Here is a 14,142-nt window from a genome sequence, read left to right on the forward strand (position 1 = left end):
AAAGCCAACACATCATTGTATAGTTTAGAGTCGGGCAAAAGACATCGAAGAGAAGATACAGCTGAGCTGGCGGCTGACAGCCTGTACATGCACTCATTTGATCGAGTGAGACAAAGTAGTAGTCATTTAAATCCACTAGATGGCGGTCGTGAGGCGGCGGCGGCGGCGACGACGACGACGAAGAAGAAGAAGAAGAAGAAGAAGACGACGAAGAAGAACAAGAAGATTTGATGGAAATGGCGGGTAAAGTCGCTGAGGAAGAACTTGCTAGACATGTCTACGCTGCTCTACAGGTAGAAAAAACATATAAACTAGCGTTTTAAGTATAGTTACGATTACAACAGTGTCAAATTATTTGTCATTATTATTTACGCGTCATAATCGTTGTTTAAAATTGAAAGTAGGCAGACTATAGTCTTCGTGGTGTTGTTGCTGTTGTTGTTGTTGTTGTTGTTGTTGTTGTTGTTATTGTTGTTACATCTGTTTTTGTGCAGTCGGCGCCGTGCCCTCTGGTGGACGGTGTGGACCTGCAGGAGGCAGAGAGCATGCTGCAGCTGCTCTGTGTTCCATCGCACCACCGCACTGACATCCTAGAATGGATCTACAACAGGTAGACGACAACCTAACATCCACTTTAAATGACTAGAATCAAGTCTCCGCCTTTCATTTACTTATTATCCTCGCCTCAAAAACGACCTTCCTCCGCTCTGTCTGTGTTGACTGCTCCCCATTCCAGTCATTGTCACAAATATAGATTACAAATATAGATTACAGCAACATGCACGATAAGTCATTTCAACTTTCTCTGCTATCTCTTTGAAATATAGTCCAAAGGAAGCGGCGTTGTGTCCTCTGACTGTTATTGGTTTAAAAATGAATGATTGTGACCTCTTTCTACTGTTGACAGATTGACAGAATCGTCACTTCTAATTTCTAATCTTCTTTCTAAATCTTCAATATTTCTCGAGTAAACGAGATAGATTACTAGTTTGTCGGAGGGATTACAGAGTCATGTCTTTTCTCTCTGTGGTTGGACGTTGTCACTCAAGTAATCTGTACATCATCTCAAATGTTTGTGTGAATATAATTTACTGTCCTACTTGTCCTATTTTTACTTTTGCTGCTCAGCATCAACGCACCTTTTTGCAGTTCCAAGGCAACGGCAGTCAGACCTAACGACCAAGATATTTTTTATAAAGGTCATTTTACTCACTTTTGGTCCGGCTTTAATTTCCATACAGAATAATGTCATGTGTCAAATGCAGGATGTTCACATGTATAGTTTCATTGTGCAGACATGGCCATGCTTGGGCAAGAGCTGATGCTGTGCAAAGCTGATGACCTGGACCTGATAAATGTAATTATTTTACCCATACACGTGTAAAAACATGTCTGATTTTGCATCAGTGGTTTATTATCATTCCATCCCATCCATGTATTCAGGGTAATGCAAGCTTCCATCGACAGCTTCAGTTCTTGCAGCAGCTTCTGTCTGTTGTTCCGGCCTGCAACAAGTCGTGCGGTGCGAGAGCAGATGCAGAGCTGCTGCTTAATGAGCTCTTCAGTGCAGAGAATCAGCACCTCCTCTCACAAATGCTCCAGCCCTCATTGGAGCCCTGGCCTTCGCACATGAAGTACGTCTGCTGAGAGTAACTGGGATTATATTCGTTTTTCTTTTTTCACAGAATATTCTGTTTGTATAGTAAAAACTTGCATCAGTGCTTCTGTCTTTTATGAGCTGTTCTGCAGAAGCTTGGTGAATCTTCTTCTGCACGCCTGCCAGGACTCCTTCTTCTCACAGCTGTTATTTTGCTCACAGGACTTTACAAAAGGGGAGCAAGTCGTCATCTAAACCAAGCAGCGAAGATGCTGCTGATGTTGCAACGCTTCTCCAGCAGACTCGCTCAGAACTGGAGCAGCTGCAGTCAGAGGTGAGCCTCCACTCCAGTTAGGCTGAGTGAGTGAACACACAGTCTTGAGTTTGCTTTGAAGTCTCAGCTGGATTTACAAAGAAGAATTATCAATATATGTAAAATACCTTTTTTCAACTGAAAGAAAATTTAAAAATGCATTGTTACTATTTTTAAGAAAGTCAGTTCCTGCATTTTGTGTTAAAAAAGAAGAAGGTGTAATTCACAATGCACAAAGCCCTAGTTGAAGCACACTGCACTGTTGAATATTTTCCTCGTTAATGAACAATAGAATTTTCGCAGTCCTATACAATCAGCTCCTACAATTCAACCAGCTGTCCTATGACACTTAGCATCATGTTCCTCCCTGTTTGCAGTGTGAATTCCTAACTGACGAGGCGCAGAGTCCCGACGTGTCCTCCTCCTCAAGCTCGCTGCAGGTCGCCGCCTGTGACCTGAAGCAGCTGATGGTGACGTTCAAGCACGTTTACGAAACAGAGCTGAAGGTTTATTGTAACAGAGAGCCACCGAGCTTCAGCTCAGAGACTGAAGTCTTCCAAAGAGTGCACCACCTACTGCTGGCTCTCAACACAGTACGTACATGTACAGGACCATCCTACCCTCCTCCTCCTCAGAAAAAGAACTGTACCAATATCTCATACGGTCCATTTCATCCCTTTTCTTTGTCAGGAACTGGAAATTCTGAAAGAAGTAACAGACGCTTCTGCGTCCACGACTGACGGAGACAACCAGCCACAAACACGCTCACATTTCCAACCCTGGGGACAGAAACACACATTCCGTATGTAAAATAATTTTCCCATTTGATATACATTATTATATATGTATTGATATACACTGGAGACATCTGCTGTGCTTCAATTCAGGAACTGCAGAGTGAACAAAGTTGCCATATTTAGGTTTTGCACAGTTCTAGGGCTGATGGAAGTGTTGCTGGTGACACCAGCCATGAACTCTTCACTGTTTCTGACACCAGTCGGGAAGTCAACAGGGTGTCATTGAACCGTTGAAAATAAGGGAGGATGGTGTCCATTTTAATAAATGCATCATTGCCCCCCTCTCAAAAAAAGTACTGAAGCAAAATTGTGTGTCGCACACAACTCTTTGTCACATTAGCTGCCAGCAGCTTCCAGGACTCCAGCATGCAGTGAGAGTGCAGTGCAACCAGCTTCACCTGCAGCTTGTGTTGACTAGCAAAAGCCTCAGTGACACAAACTCAGCCTCAGTGACACAAAGATGATCGGCAAATGTTGTCAATATTACAAAGTAAATAATATTTAAAATATTTAAAGAACTAAATATTGTATTTTGTAAAAAATGTCATACACCAAAGGAAAAAAAACAGTTTGAAAGCTTCATTAGTTACACTTATTTGTGCAATATTTTTCTCCCCCAGAGGACCAGCTGGACCAGCTCAGCAGGCGAATCAAAGACTTTTCCTCTCTGCTCCAATCCTGAAGGAAGCCCCCCCCCCCCCCCCCCCACACACACACACACACACACACACACACACACACACACACACACACACACACACACACACACACACACACACACACACACGACTTTTCCCCCCAGCCCACTCGCTAAGCTAACAGATCTGCCAACCTTTTAATATTGTTTCATTCCAATACTGTTTTTTTTTTGTAGAGTGTTAACATTTGCTCACAATAATAATAATAATTAAATTAATTTGACTTCATTGCATAAATATTCTGAATAAAAGTTATCAATCATTGCCTCCTTGTTTTCATGTTGTGCAGTACCAGAGGTTTAAATGTGGGACATTTCATTAGCTCACATATTTCCCCTAGTTACCAAAATACAGTTTTACTTCATTTATTTTGAACAAGCAAACAATGTTCAAAGTAAATGAAGTGTTAGAGTGATAACTTTTGCCTAGGACAAAGTTTCACTTGAGGACTGGATAGTTTCCCCAAGTGACACAGAACTCCATCTGTCATTCTCTGACTTTGCTTTCTGGACACAAAATGACTTACGCAGTTCAAACTTCCACAAAAAACAAAACATTTTTTTAATGAGGGCAGAATATTGTCGACAGAGAACACAGTCAAAAATGAGTTGACAAGCAAGTGCATGTCGGACTGTTTCTCTATTCAGGTTATTGTCTTTCCACCTACAATTTAATTCTTCACAAGCAAGGATGCATACTGCCACAAATTCAATGTCCTTCCAGGTCTCTGACTGACACGATAATCCAATAAGTTCAACAACAACAAAAAAAGATCCATTGTAACTGTTGACACATCAGGTAATCTTCCCATCAGCTGAATCCCCCCTCCTCGGGTTCAACCGCTCAGACAGTCGTGGAGGTGAAATAGTTCAGAAGCCTTTACTAACCAACCACTCTTTCAGTTCAGCATCAAAATGACCTTTGACCTTCAGGGTCATGGTCACCTCGTTGACTTGAGTCGGCAGTTCCTTGCCGGTCAACTCCTTCAGGTACTGCTTCACGTCCTTCTCCAGGGCCCAAATGTCCCCCTCCACTTTCCGTATGAGCGTGGTCTGGCGGTTTCCGAAGGTCAGGTCCGTGTACACCGGCACGTTGTGCATGCGGGAGCGGCGGATCATGTAGGGCAGAGGCGGCGGAGTCTCCGCCGGGGGACACCAGCCGGACGGGGTGCGCCCGGTGTGTTTCGGAGGAGCGGGCACCTGCGACGGCGGGATGAGCCGCTCCACGAATTTATATTCCGCCGTAGATTCTATTATTGTCATCTTCTGGTCCCCCGGAGCGGTGGTGCAGACTGACCTCCATGCAGCCGCGGCGGTGGAAGGTCTCAGTGATCGGCTGTACAAGCTGAGAACTGGCAGCGTCCTGAGCAACACGGCGGAGCGGAGCTTGATGCAGGCCGCCATCTTGTCTGGCTGTGTGCGATGAGTCACCCGGAAGTGATTCCTTGTCGACTTCCTGTCGACTGAAAAAGGAAAAAAAAAAGTGTATTTAACGAAAGAAAATCACGTAAAATTGAAAGTTTCACGAAATAACGTTAAAACCTTCAATTTTATGTGTTTTAACGCGTAATAGCAGCGTGGACAATCTAGCGTCTTTGCTACGTTAAATTGGGGGTTATTCACGTGTTCAGCATTATCATATCAATGCCAAAAATTTCGATTCATATTTTGCAATTTTACCGCCTTTTTAAGTTCAACTTCCATGTATTCATTTACTCACAGTTTAACAAATGTTAAAGTTTGACAGTGAGGGTTAAAGATTACATTTGTAGTAGGACACAACTATATTTACAATGCAGATTTTTTTTTTTTTTTCATCAATTAATGTTTTGAGTTATTTAGTTAGTTTATGTTCAAATGTGGGCAACACGTGGCACAGTGGTTAGCGCTGCTGCCGCACAGCAAGAAGGTTGTGGGTTTGATTCCGGGCCTGGGACCTTTCTGTGTGGAGTTTGCTTGTTCTCCCTGACAGCTGGGATTGACTACATCAGACCCCCGTGACCCTGACTTCAGGAAGAAGTAGGTATGGAAGATGAATGAATGTTACAAATGATAGGCTAGGAGTGCTTTTCATCAATAATCACCTAAGTTTTACTGTTAGAGTTCTTAATTAAATGAACAACATTCACAGAAACATTAATCTTAATTTGGAAAATAAAAACATTTTAAATAAGTACAAGCCATAAACACAATGCTCTCACTAACCACTTGTTGCTTGAATGTTTCGAAGGGTTAGAGATTGTTCTGATATGTGGCAAAAGGTGAGGGTGAACAGGCAATCTGTTTTTCATGTAGTTCAAAAGCATCTCTTGCACCAGTGTAGATCACCACTCCCTCTACAGGCAAAAAACACAAAGTTCTAATGTAATGTAACTGGGAGTCCAACACTTAGTGGGAGGGGTCTCATAAGTGTCGCTGTAACTTGAGGAGAGGAGTTGCTCGACCTGCCTATCCTGTCCACTCCCTCGTGTCTCTCTGTTGCCTGAACAACACTGGGAAGTGGGAACTGAGAGTACTTTTCAGTCCATGCTCGGCATACAGTGCAGCAGCACACAGGCTGTTTGTGGGGGCTCCTGTGGATGGGATAATCTTGGCAAACATGGAAAGAGATGTACTAAAAAGAGAAGAAATCGACATGAACAAACTAGGTGACGTAGAGGTAGGAGACTATGCTTTTCTCAATTTAACCATTATGTTTTTGTTTTAATAACAGAATGAGAGATCACTTGAAAACATTTTGTTATATTACTTAGAATAATTGATTTTTACGTTTGTAAATAATTTAATTAATACACATCACTTATATTGTTACTCATTTTTAAGTACAGGCGTAAAATAATTGACATGAATAAAAAAAAACAAAGAGAGTTTATATCTTAGGCATAGATTTTGAAGATGTTACTTTGTCATATTTCCTTTTCAAAATGCAGAACTGAAACTTTTCTTTGCTTCACTCTCACTGATCGAAACTTCTTCGTCTTTTTCACAATATCTGATCTGACACTTTAGGAAAGAAGTGGGTTTTTTTCCCCCAGTATTTCCCGGTGAATGGTGGAGATTGGACCCGGTGGTGCAGTGGTTAGCATTGTTGCCTCATAGCAAGAAGGTTGTGGGTTCGATCCCAGGCCCCTTTCTGTGTAGAGTTTGCATGTTGTGTCTGCGTCTGTGTTGTGAATGGATGTGCTGGGCTCCAGCTGACCCCTGTGACCCTGATAGGGGTCAGGGTCAATCGCTGTAAGCAGGTAGAGAAGATGAATGGATGATGAATTTTTGGACCATAACATTGGTTAACCTTTAGCTGCATTCTGCGCTCACAATGCAGCTTTGACCAGGTTTACCCCTGTTGTCTTTTTTTTTTAATACTATAGTTCTAGAAACAGGCGGACCCACACATTATAAACAATAGAAAATAAAATCAAAGTAAAATATGAAAAAGAACAGCGCAGGGGTTAGCAGGTGCAAGGCCCCTGAGTAATGTCCCTCACTGGTTGAATGTGTGTTCGGCTGACCGGCAGCTTGAAGTTTTTGAGAGTTCCACTCACGTGTGACATTTCATCTACACACTACAAGGCTGCCACTTTTTGCAGGAACTCTGCCACTTTTTGACCAGAAAGACAAAACTGCGGTTTACTGTTCCTCCATTTTTCTGAAAAGTGAAATCAGCATTGTGGAGCTGCACCTCAGTTATCAGCCTCTCTCTTCAAATGCAGCACATTTACAGGGTTAACAGAGAAAATCCCTCAACATGCTGCGTCTTGTTATGTCTTTTCTCTCACGCCCAGGTGACTCATCACCTGTCACTGCACCTCTGCAACAGTCACACCTTAGCAAAAAAAAAACAAAAAACAAAAAGCTGCAGGGGATCATCATCATGAAGGAATGTTTGCTTTGCTTCCCATGGTTACGTTAACAAATAGAAAAAAACAAGACTGTGTATGTTTTCAACATCTGTGTGCCCAGCATGTAAAGTGTTGTGTGATAACTCCCCCATGCATAGAAAGATTCATTGAACATATATACTGGGTTTAAATGCAGCTCCACTCAGATCTTTATCTTCTCACCACCAGACCTGCTGCCACTCAGACTTCCAGGACCGTGCTGATGGCTACGGTCCACTCCGGACCAAAACTCTTTAACGCTATAATGATGAATAATAAAGAAATTCTTCACCCCCATATCAGGACCAAAGATGGATTGTTCTCAGTGCCAAAACCAATTGCAGATTAGATGACAATATAGCTTTGTTATATTGGGGTGGAGTATCCCTGTACAGTTACAGTCTACACCAGGGGTCAGCGACCTTTCTGGCACTGAGAGCTACCTCATGGGTCCTGAGCCGTATGAAGGGCTGCCAGTCTGCTAGATTCTCCTGAAATAACAAACTCTCTGAGTTATATATTATTATTAATGATACTCTTCTATGTGAAGACACTCATCAAGCTCATGACTTCTCAATAATGATCAAAAATGACTCAACAAGGTTGGATAAAACTGAATTTTAGACGCAGCTCAACGAGCTGTGCAATTTTGAACGGGTCTGCGGGCGACTCATGAGGTCCTTGGGGGCCCGTGGGCACCAGGTTGGTGACCCCTGCTCTAACTGAATCACGTTTCCACCTGCAGGCATTGACCACCACTGTATCCAAGAGGCCTTTGCAGCGTATCAACATGAATCACTATGCCACCAAGAAGACTGCGGCTCAGAGTATGCTGGATGTGGCTTTGCTCATGGCCAACTCCTCCCAGCTGAAGACTGTCCTCTATGTTGGGCCACGATACCGTTTCTACATCCCACTCATCGTCTTGCTGTCTCTGTCCATCACACTGCAAGTCATAGTGGGACTGCTGCTAGTTTTCATTGGCAAGTGAAATATCTGCGTCTGTAATTATACTTTCATTTTTTCTTCAAGTCTCAAGTGTAACTTATTTTCTCAGTTTTATCCAGATAGTATAATTGACTGTACGCTATACTTATGCTGTACAACAACACTGGCGTTGGCTCTCACATACTGGAAACCAATAACAATTGCTATCATGAAATTTTTAAATTGAATTGTTTTAGTCAGTATATAACAGCAATAAATTAAACTTTATTTCTGCTTCCAATTCAGTTTTCCTTGAAACCGTCATCCTCTCAAATTCATTTTTCTCATCAGTCTCCATGTTTGACCTGTTTTGCTTTTTGTTGTTGTCTCCACAGTGAAATATGATCTGAACGACAGCAGGAAACAGCGCAAACTAAACGCAATGAACAACGCGGCGACTGTCTTTGTTTTCTTCACTGTCCTCATCAACATCTTCATCACAGCTCTTGGATTTGAAGGCCATTCTATCAGGTGAGCCATGACGTCACCGTGGATTGACGGACACTGCACTTGCTCCCTTTGTGATGAGCTCTGAACTTGCTCTTGATTTTCCCCACGCAGGCCAGCAGCTCAGATGTCAATAGCAGATCCTCCGCTTCTTGATATTCCTACTGACTTTAATATAACCAGTGGCCTTTAGGAAAACTCTTTGGACCTCAATAAAATTATTTTTCTACTCATCACTGAAGTGGCTGGTCTCAGCTGTGTGGAATAAGATACTCCCCTTGGGAAAACACCATGATTCCTGGTTAGATTGATGGAAATACATCAGTGCTAAGAAGGGCCGACTTTTCAGTTGAGACTGAGAAAAACTCGGCAGCAACTCGCTGAGCACCTGCTGCTGCTGCCATCTTAAAGGAGGGAACAACTTCTTCAGGAATGGCTCATTACTCAACTGCAAAGCTGCTCAGGAAATTAAGGAAGTGTAGCCAGGAATGATGTTGTGACAAGGCGACACGGAAACACTATGTCATGAACTATTATTGTCTGTCTCATGTCGAGAAAGACACTTGATTTTGCACAGTGATATTCAGGTTATGTTGAATCACAGGTCATGTCTTTTTTTTTTTTTTTTTTGTTGAAGAAAATATTTTTACTGATTTTACGAAGTGCTGCTGTTCTTGAATACTGTCGAGAAGACACACTTCTCGCCGATTGATCTCCCAGGGCAAAGTTCCCTGTAATTTACAAGGACTTGGTTGTTATTTCACCTGGAGATCAAAATTCACAAACCGCAGCTTACTTTTGTAATTACTGCCAAATCCCTTTCAGGGTCAGACGCATCGGGCTGACCCATGAACTTTGGCTTCCTGTGCACAATAGCACACAATCTATGCTTATTAAATATCATTTTACATCTAAAAGTATCTAATCTGACATTGTGATTATGAGTTCTCAACAAATACAAATGGTGCACAGATAAAATCAATTAGTCCACCTTTATTAAAGTGATAAATGCATGTAGAAAGATGTTTCACTAAAGCCCCAATTCCACTGGCCAAAAAACGTGGTGTTGTCCCGCTACTAATCAACATTTGGTGGCAGTGGAATCTGCTCACCGAGCCGCGCTGTTCCGCGACAAAATGGGTCAAACCCGGCAAGCGACCCTGGTAGTAATCGGCTCCGCACTGATCTGCTTGCGATGGAATTGGGACATAAGACCAAATAGAAATTCTACCTTTATAAGAATGTAAATAATAGCGTTCAATACGACTTATTAAGAGATTGGAATGTTTGTTCTGTGGATTATAAACATTAATATAAAAAAGTCTTGACTTTAAAGTATTGGATGTTTTTCACAGGAAATCTCAATATTGAATTGTTTCAAATAAAGCTCCTAGACAGTGCGTTTCAGTCATCCCACACATGCTCGTGTCAGCGCTGGTGAATACATTATATTATATATAGACATAAAAAAAAAAATCACAACAAAAAATGTCACAAGTTCTTTATTCAAAGTCAGAATAGATGAAAAACGGCCGTCACATTTATCGCACTAACTGTGAAATGAGCCGTTAGGCCTCACAATAATTTCTTTTTAACAGACCTCTCACACTGGATCATGCTGGATTCTGCAATGCCAGGATCCTACTTAAAATGACTCAATGGAGAGTGGCATAACTGCTCTTTGTAAACTAGTTCAGGCGGCATAAAAGCTGGAGCCTCTTGTGTTATCATTGCAGAATCTGTATATGTGCAAAAGCAAACAGAGGGATCAAATGACTGTAAAAACAAGAGAATCTGAGCCAGGCTGATTTCTGCTTGGATGAAAATGCAATAAAAAGTGCACATTTGACAAGACTATTTACAGCGATAACTAATGATCTGGAATTCTTTCACAAAATGTAATGAGTTTTAAGGGAGATTGCTCAGAATGTAGATATTAAAAGATGTTGACAGCATGCAAAGCTTAAGACCTCAGTGCTAAAACTATAATAGTCATGTTTGCATTGTTTGTTTGATCTCTGTTTTGGAGAAACGAGCTCACTGTCAGCATTCACTGGACCAGAGGTGCCTGGAACTTTACGGCGGGCCTATTAGATCACTGAATGTCAAGAGCATTGTCTTCCCGTTGAAGCAAGTGGCAATAAACATAGTAGAAGACGGCCGCTAGCAGAGCCAGGATCAGCAGCAGCCGCAGTCCCCTCCACAAGCAGCCCCCAGACTTCTTGACAGGCTGCTTTAATGGTGCTGAGCTGTGGTTGGCAGAGGTCCTCGATGCCTGGACAGGAGGCCTGAGGTTGAGGGTAGAATGATCTTTAAAACCACGATGGACTCATCCAAAAAAAGGAAAACAGAAAGACGTTGACACGGGATTCCTTACTCTGCATCCTGGTCCGATCCTTCCAGTTCATCTGGCTCAGTGTTGCCTTTTCGCTTCACCCTGGATGGAGAACAACAAGACAAAGACACACAAAAATTCACTTGGAAGTCAAACGCTTGAGAGAGAAACACACTCAGGTGAACACTGGCTGGCATTTAGCATTATTATGTTGTCATTGTTTGCAAATTATGAACACATAATGAGGTCTTAAGGGGGATTATTTTTTTCCCTCTCTCCTTTTTGGAAGATTTTAAAATTATTAGATTTGCTTTTTCTCACCTTGTCTGATTCATATCTAACGGTGATGGATGTAAGCTATCAACCACAAATGAGTTGGGTATCCTAACTAGATAGATTGATTTACATGGGCTCCACAACGCAGAAATTGCAAGGAAGATGTCGGTGCATGCAAACCTGGGAAGTGGTTTACTTTAGGATTTACTGAACAACTTTGAGACCAATTAGACTGTCATGAAAGAAGGTTTTATATTGGACTCACAAGTCTGCATGGCCCTCATGTCTGGGCTGAAACAAGGAAAGCAGGACTGTTACTGGGTTGTTATCAGTCAGAATGCAGATGGCAGAGGGGTCAGCAGACGAGCGTGACTCACCGGACTGTAAGTAATGTAAGTGGTTTCCTCCACTGTGAACAGAAAGTACACATTAGTATAATTAGTGAGCTTATAAAGCTATAAATAATTTCTAATAATGACTTCCAAGTCAGGTGAGGGTGGCAGGTTAATACAGCGAGCTGACAATTCATGGCCCTATGTCTCGGCTGTCAGCGGTCAAACTCAGAGTTTCAAATTAAAGCTCACAGTCAGATAGTTTCCCGTCTATTTTAACCTTCATGAATACATAAGAATAATGGACCATTAATCTATAGATGGACACGAGAAAACAAAATTGTTTATATGTTCCCCCATAAGACAACTTGTAATTGCTGTGAGACAGCAAACACAGACGCCTGGCCGAGCCTTGACTCAATTGGGTTGGATTGAAAATGCCAGATTGATCATCTCTGCCAACGAAGAAAGGTTTGTATTTGCAAGCGGAGGAGCATCCTACCTTCCTCCCTGTAGTAGGTCTTATCAGATGAAGCCTGTTGAGGGGCGTTCTCCATGGCTTCCTCAACCTTCTTCTCGTACAGCCCTCGGGTTGAAGCTGCATTTCCACAAATACATTAAGAGGTGCTTCAGTGCCGTTATTAAGTTTAATTATTATTATCGTTTGCTTTCCATTCCACAAAATGTTTCTTTGAGCACATCTTGCCAAGAATGTTTCTGTTTATCCCACCAGGACCATACAGACACGTGAGCACAGCTTCAGAGTAAAAGAATGCAGCTACTAGACTGAAGTAATGCAGTATATGTGTGCATACACACTTGAAGTACGAACTAAAAAAATTAGGCGTCAGACTCGTCCACGACTGACGGCGCTGATCAAGTGAGAATGAACTAAAAGTAGGTGTAGCAGCAAGCAAAGGTGAGCTGAGACACCTTCTGCTCTACGGAATTAAACGGGACAACGTTGGAACGCTAACATGCTAACATGTACTGATAAAAATACTGAAAATACTGTTTTGCCTTTATACAGTTTTCAGTAACCCATGATCCCTATGGCACAAGCTAATAAAGTTCATTAAAATCATTCAATGCATGATTATTATTATTTATTTTATTGAAGATGTCTGCCATTCACGAACAGTCAACCACTTCCTGAAAGTAAACTACCATAATAAATTTCCATTTGTGGCACTGGCGTTTAAAAGACTGGACGGGCTGGTTTTAGACAATGCTGCAATGCTGGTTTACTAACTAAAGTTTTATAACTGTGTGTACACCCACTGAAGGGGTGAAATGTACCTTTCATTTACCGATCTAATGCCCCAACTACTGACACGCTACACATTATGGCATTTATGCACAATATAACGCGTCATTCAAATTGTGGTCATTCGTTGCTCACCAACTATTGGTCCATGTCGGATTCCGTACTGGTCGAGCAAGTCGCTGATCTCCTCATCACTTTTCTCCTGCAGGGCCATGACTTCTACACACAGCAGGGCACGTTTTCACGAGGACAATAGTAGCACAGCAGCACAAAGAATATACACACACCAGACAGAATGAGTTTTAACAATCAACTTACTAAATGCAACGTTTCATTTCGTATACGTTTTCCCCCCCGCCTCTAATTAAAAGTTCGCGGTTTTTCTTTCACTCTCGCGGCACCGAGCGCTATGTGATCGACCAATCGACTAACAACCGACTTGACGGCGTAATTATTATTATTATTATATAAGCAGTATAAAGATTATACTGGTCTGCTTACCTTGAAGAAAGCGGATATTTGAAGCAGCGTGCGTTCAGAAGGGGAAGCAGCTCGAGGCAGGCACGAAGGAGGAGGAATTTCTGGCAGGGCCACACCCACAGAAACATAACTGGCTACGACTACACTGGATTCAAACGTTCGACCGAGGAACGTGAAGTTCGGCTCCTACAGAGGTTCTTCAGTTACTTACATCAGTGGTTGTCAACTGGCGGAGGAGTCTGAGAACCCATTTTTTCCACTCCCTTCTAATGACCCAAATTTATTACACAGCACTCAAATTTGTTCCTCACAAATAGAACAATAGTGCAGCAATACAAAGTGCCTTCATCCAATCATAATCATCATATGAACAATATGTATTTTAAAATCCCTTTTTTTTGGGGGGGGGGGGGGGGGGGGTACAGCCCACGCAGTCACGACCCAATTAAAACAGCTCCGCGAACCACCCGTTGAGAAACGCTGCTTTACACCCCCCACTAGAGCTCGGTTTAAGCGTGTGCCATGTTAGCAAAAGTTAATTTAAAAAAAAAAAAAAAAAAGGATATATTTTTTAAATTGACTGGGATTAGTTGTAAACGTCGTTGAAGGTTATGGAGGCAAATTTGTTAACAAATGCTAACAGTCTGACGCTAGCTAGACTATATGGTTTTGCTAGTTTTACTTCATTCCATTGTTTTTTAAGAGTTCAGGAAATTCCCAACTAGAAACGTGGGTG

General features: G+C 42.1%; 4 protein-coding genes across 5 annotated transcripts; 2 read left to right on the forward strand and 2 right to left on the reverse strand.

Annotated features, from left to right (window-relative positions):
• Positions 1 to 153: 153 nt before the first annotated feature.
• haus7 (HAUS augmin-like complex, subunit 7) lies at positions 154 to 3,669 on the forward strand. 2 transcript variants are annotated; one of them, XM_076045953.1, is made up of 9 exons: positions 154 to 293; positions 495 to 610; positions 1,129 to 1,199; positions 1,296 to 1,357; positions 1,444 to 1,634; positions 1,820 to 1,931; positions 2,288 to 2,503; positions 2,601 to 2,712; positions 3,328 to 3,669. In XM_076045953.1, exons 1-9 carry the CDS (start codon positions 231 to 233, stop codon positions 3,387 to 3,389), a joined length of 1,005 nt encoding a protein of 334 aa, XP_075902068.1. In that variant the 5' UTR covers positions 154 to 230; the 3' UTR covers positions 3,390 to 3,669. The 2 variants fall into 2 exon arrangements, with proteins under 2 accessions (XP_075902068.1, XP_075902069.1); XM_076045954.1 differs by lacking the exon at positions 3,328 to 3,669 and adding an exon at positions 2,831 to 3,000.
• mrpl49 (mitochondrial ribosomal protein L49) lies at positions 3,505 to 4,832 on the reverse strand. Its single transcript, XM_076045957.1, has one exon. The coding sequence runs from the start codon at positions 4,806 to 4,808 to the stop codon at positions 4,275 to 4,277; it is 534 nt and encodes a 177-aa protein (XP_075902072.1). The 5' UTR covers positions 4,809 to 4,832; the 3' UTR covers positions 3,505 to 4,274.
• Positions 4,833 to 5,872: 1,040 nt separating this feature from the next.
• Positions 5,873 to 9,635, forward strand: LOC142901442 (ninjurin-1). The gene is made up of 4 exons (XM_076045958.1): positions 5,873 to 6,063; positions 8,028 to 8,265; positions 8,605 to 8,740; positions 8,831 to 9,635. Exons 1-4 carry the CDS (start codon positions 6,004 to 6,006, stop codon positions 8,907 to 8,909), a joined length of 513 nt encoding a protein of 170 aa, XP_075902073.1. The 5' UTR covers positions 5,873 to 6,003; the 3' UTR covers positions 8,910 to 9,635.
• Positions 9,636 to 10,202: 567 nt separating this feature from the next.
• emd (emerin) lies at positions 10,203 to 13,187 on the reverse strand. The gene is made up of 6 exons (XM_076045959.1): positions 13,062 to 13,187; positions 12,162 to 12,257; positions 11,705 to 11,736; positions 11,593 to 11,618; positions 11,094 to 11,153; positions 10,203 to 11,004 (listed from the first exon to the last, which is right to left on the reverse strand). The coding sequence occupies exons 1-6, from the start codon at positions 13,138 to 13,140 to the stop codon at positions 10,812 to 10,814; spliced, it is 486 nt and encodes a 161-aa protein (XP_075902074.1). The 5' UTR covers positions 13,141 to 13,187; the 3' UTR covers positions 10,203 to 10,811.
• Positions 13,188 to 14,142: the final 955 nt, after the last annotated feature.

This window comes from Nelusetta ayraudi, unplaced genomic scaffold, assembly GCF_046127955.1.
Source record: "Nelusetta ayraudi isolate G7.1 ecotype Tasmania unplaced genomic scaffold, CSIRO-AGI_Nayr_v1 ptg000088l, whole genome shotgun sequence".
NCBI classification, from domain to species: domain Eukaryota; kingdom Metazoa; phylum Chordata; class Actinopteri; order Tetraodontiformes; family Monacanthidae; genus Nelusetta; species Nelusetta ayraudi.